Here is a 1,581-nt window from a genome sequence, read left to right as displayed (position 1 = left end):
GCAGCTTCAGAACCGGCTGCAGATCCGGCTGCAGCTGCTCTCATGCTGGTGGATGTGGGGAATCGCCCTCTGGCTCCTCCTGGTGGTGGAGCAGCAGAAAGAGGCTCCAGTTCCCAACAAATAGTTTCTCTGTTTGGATTGAAGCCACAATGCAAAATAAACAATATTTTATTATTTACTTGGAGAAATCAAGATGCATCTTTGGACCGTCGTGTAAATTTAATTCATATCTTTGGCACGTTTTGAGTTTTGAACCTTTTATTTTGAGCCAAAGAGTTTTCATGATTTAAAAAATAAAATAAAATCCACTGAATGTGTTTTAAAGTGTCATCAACAAAAACAGAAACGTAAACATCTGAGATGGACGTGGAGAAAAGATTAGACAGAAAATGACTGAAGGAGCTTCTGATAAACAGAAACGATCAATAAAATTCCTTATCAGGTCAGAAATGAAGCTCCTGAGATCCGAAGCAGGAGTTTAAATGATTCCACAGCAAATGAATCCTGGAGCTCTGGGCGACAACATGGCCGCCTGACTGGCTCTGATTGGCTCTGACTGGCTCTGATTGGCTCTGACTGGCTCTGATTGGCTCTGANTGGCTCTGACTGGCTCTAACTGGCTCTGATTGGCTCTGATTGGCTCTGATTGGCTCTGACAGGCTCTGACTGGCTCTGATTGGCTCTGACAGGCTCTGACTGGCTCTGATTGGCTCTGACTGGCTCCGCCTCCTGACGTGCTCAGTTTGCTCCTCTCTGCTGATTGGACCAAAGTTTGAATCTGATTTCTGCTTCTAATCGTTTCACCATCTGAAGATGAATCCATGAATGTTCCTCTGGGGTTGGGGGCTGTCCTTCATCATCATCATCATCATCATCATCATCATCATCATCATCAGATGAAGGTTTTCAGTCTGGGCTCACAGGACAATAATCATCTTCACCATCATCACCTAGCGACAGAGAAGCGTCAGCATCATGCTGATGGACGTGTGAGGTCGTCTCTGCTGACCTTTACCTGAGCTTGGCTCCGCCCCCTGTCCTCCCAGTGCAAACTGGAAACCAGTGTTGGTGTAGGGCGGCGGGCTCCCAGCCCGGTTCTGACCCGGTTCTGATGTCACTGCAGACGACCCAGAAAAACGTCCGTGAAGTTCAGACGGCCTTCATCGCTGAATAACTAAATGAGCTGGTTACTCACGGTTCTGTTGGCTTCTGGACCCACCTGACCGGGTCGGGTTCTGGCTGGGAGCCACATTTTCATAGCTTTCGCCAGACGAGGTGCTGGACGAGTCGAAGGAATCCTCCGAGATTCTGGACACTCGGTGAGACCGACCGTCTGGGTCTGGGAGGTAAAACCAGACATGAATATAGACATATATAACATAGACATATATAACATAGACATATATAACATAGACGTGTCACTGAGCGTTAGTCCTGCGTCACCATCTTCTGTGTGTTTTACGAAACAAACTGGATTCGTTCTCATTACCTTCCCAGGTAAGAATGAAAGATCAGAATCACTTTCAGCCAGAAATTCACTTCTGAACAACCGGAAAATATTTTCTATGTCGCTAAATTGGC

At 46.6% G+C, this 1,581-nt stretch overlaps 1 protein-coding gene across 1 annotated transcript in view; it reads right to left on the bottom strand.

The window, feature by feature from the left end:
- Positions 1-666: 666 nt before the first annotated feature.
- The window catches only part of LOC103460339 (T-cell differentiation antigen CD6-like), a gene marked incomplete at its 5' end in the record, with an annotated part of 9,243 nt that continues 8,328 nt past the window's right edge, over positions 667-1,581 (bottom strand). The window contains 3 exon segments of the mRNA XM_017303249.1: positions 667-950; positions 1,016-1,117; positions 1,196-1,339. Of these exon segments, the coding sequence (XP_017158738.1) occupies positions 739-950; positions 1,016-1,117; positions 1,196-1,339 (458 nt within the window).

The sequence above is a fragment of the Poecilia reticulata genome, unplaced genomic scaffold, assembly GCF_000633615.1.
Source record: "Poecilia reticulata strain Guanapo unplaced genomic scaffold, Guppy_female_1.0+MT scaffold_232, whole genome shotgun sequence".
In the NCBI taxonomy this organism is placed as follows: Eukaryota; Metazoa; Chordata; class Actinopteri; order Cyprinodontiformes; family Poeciliidae; genus Poecilia; species Poecilia reticulata.
The sequence above is the reverse complement of the archived record's forward strand: the minus strand, read 5'-3'. Positions and strand labels throughout refer to the sequence as shown.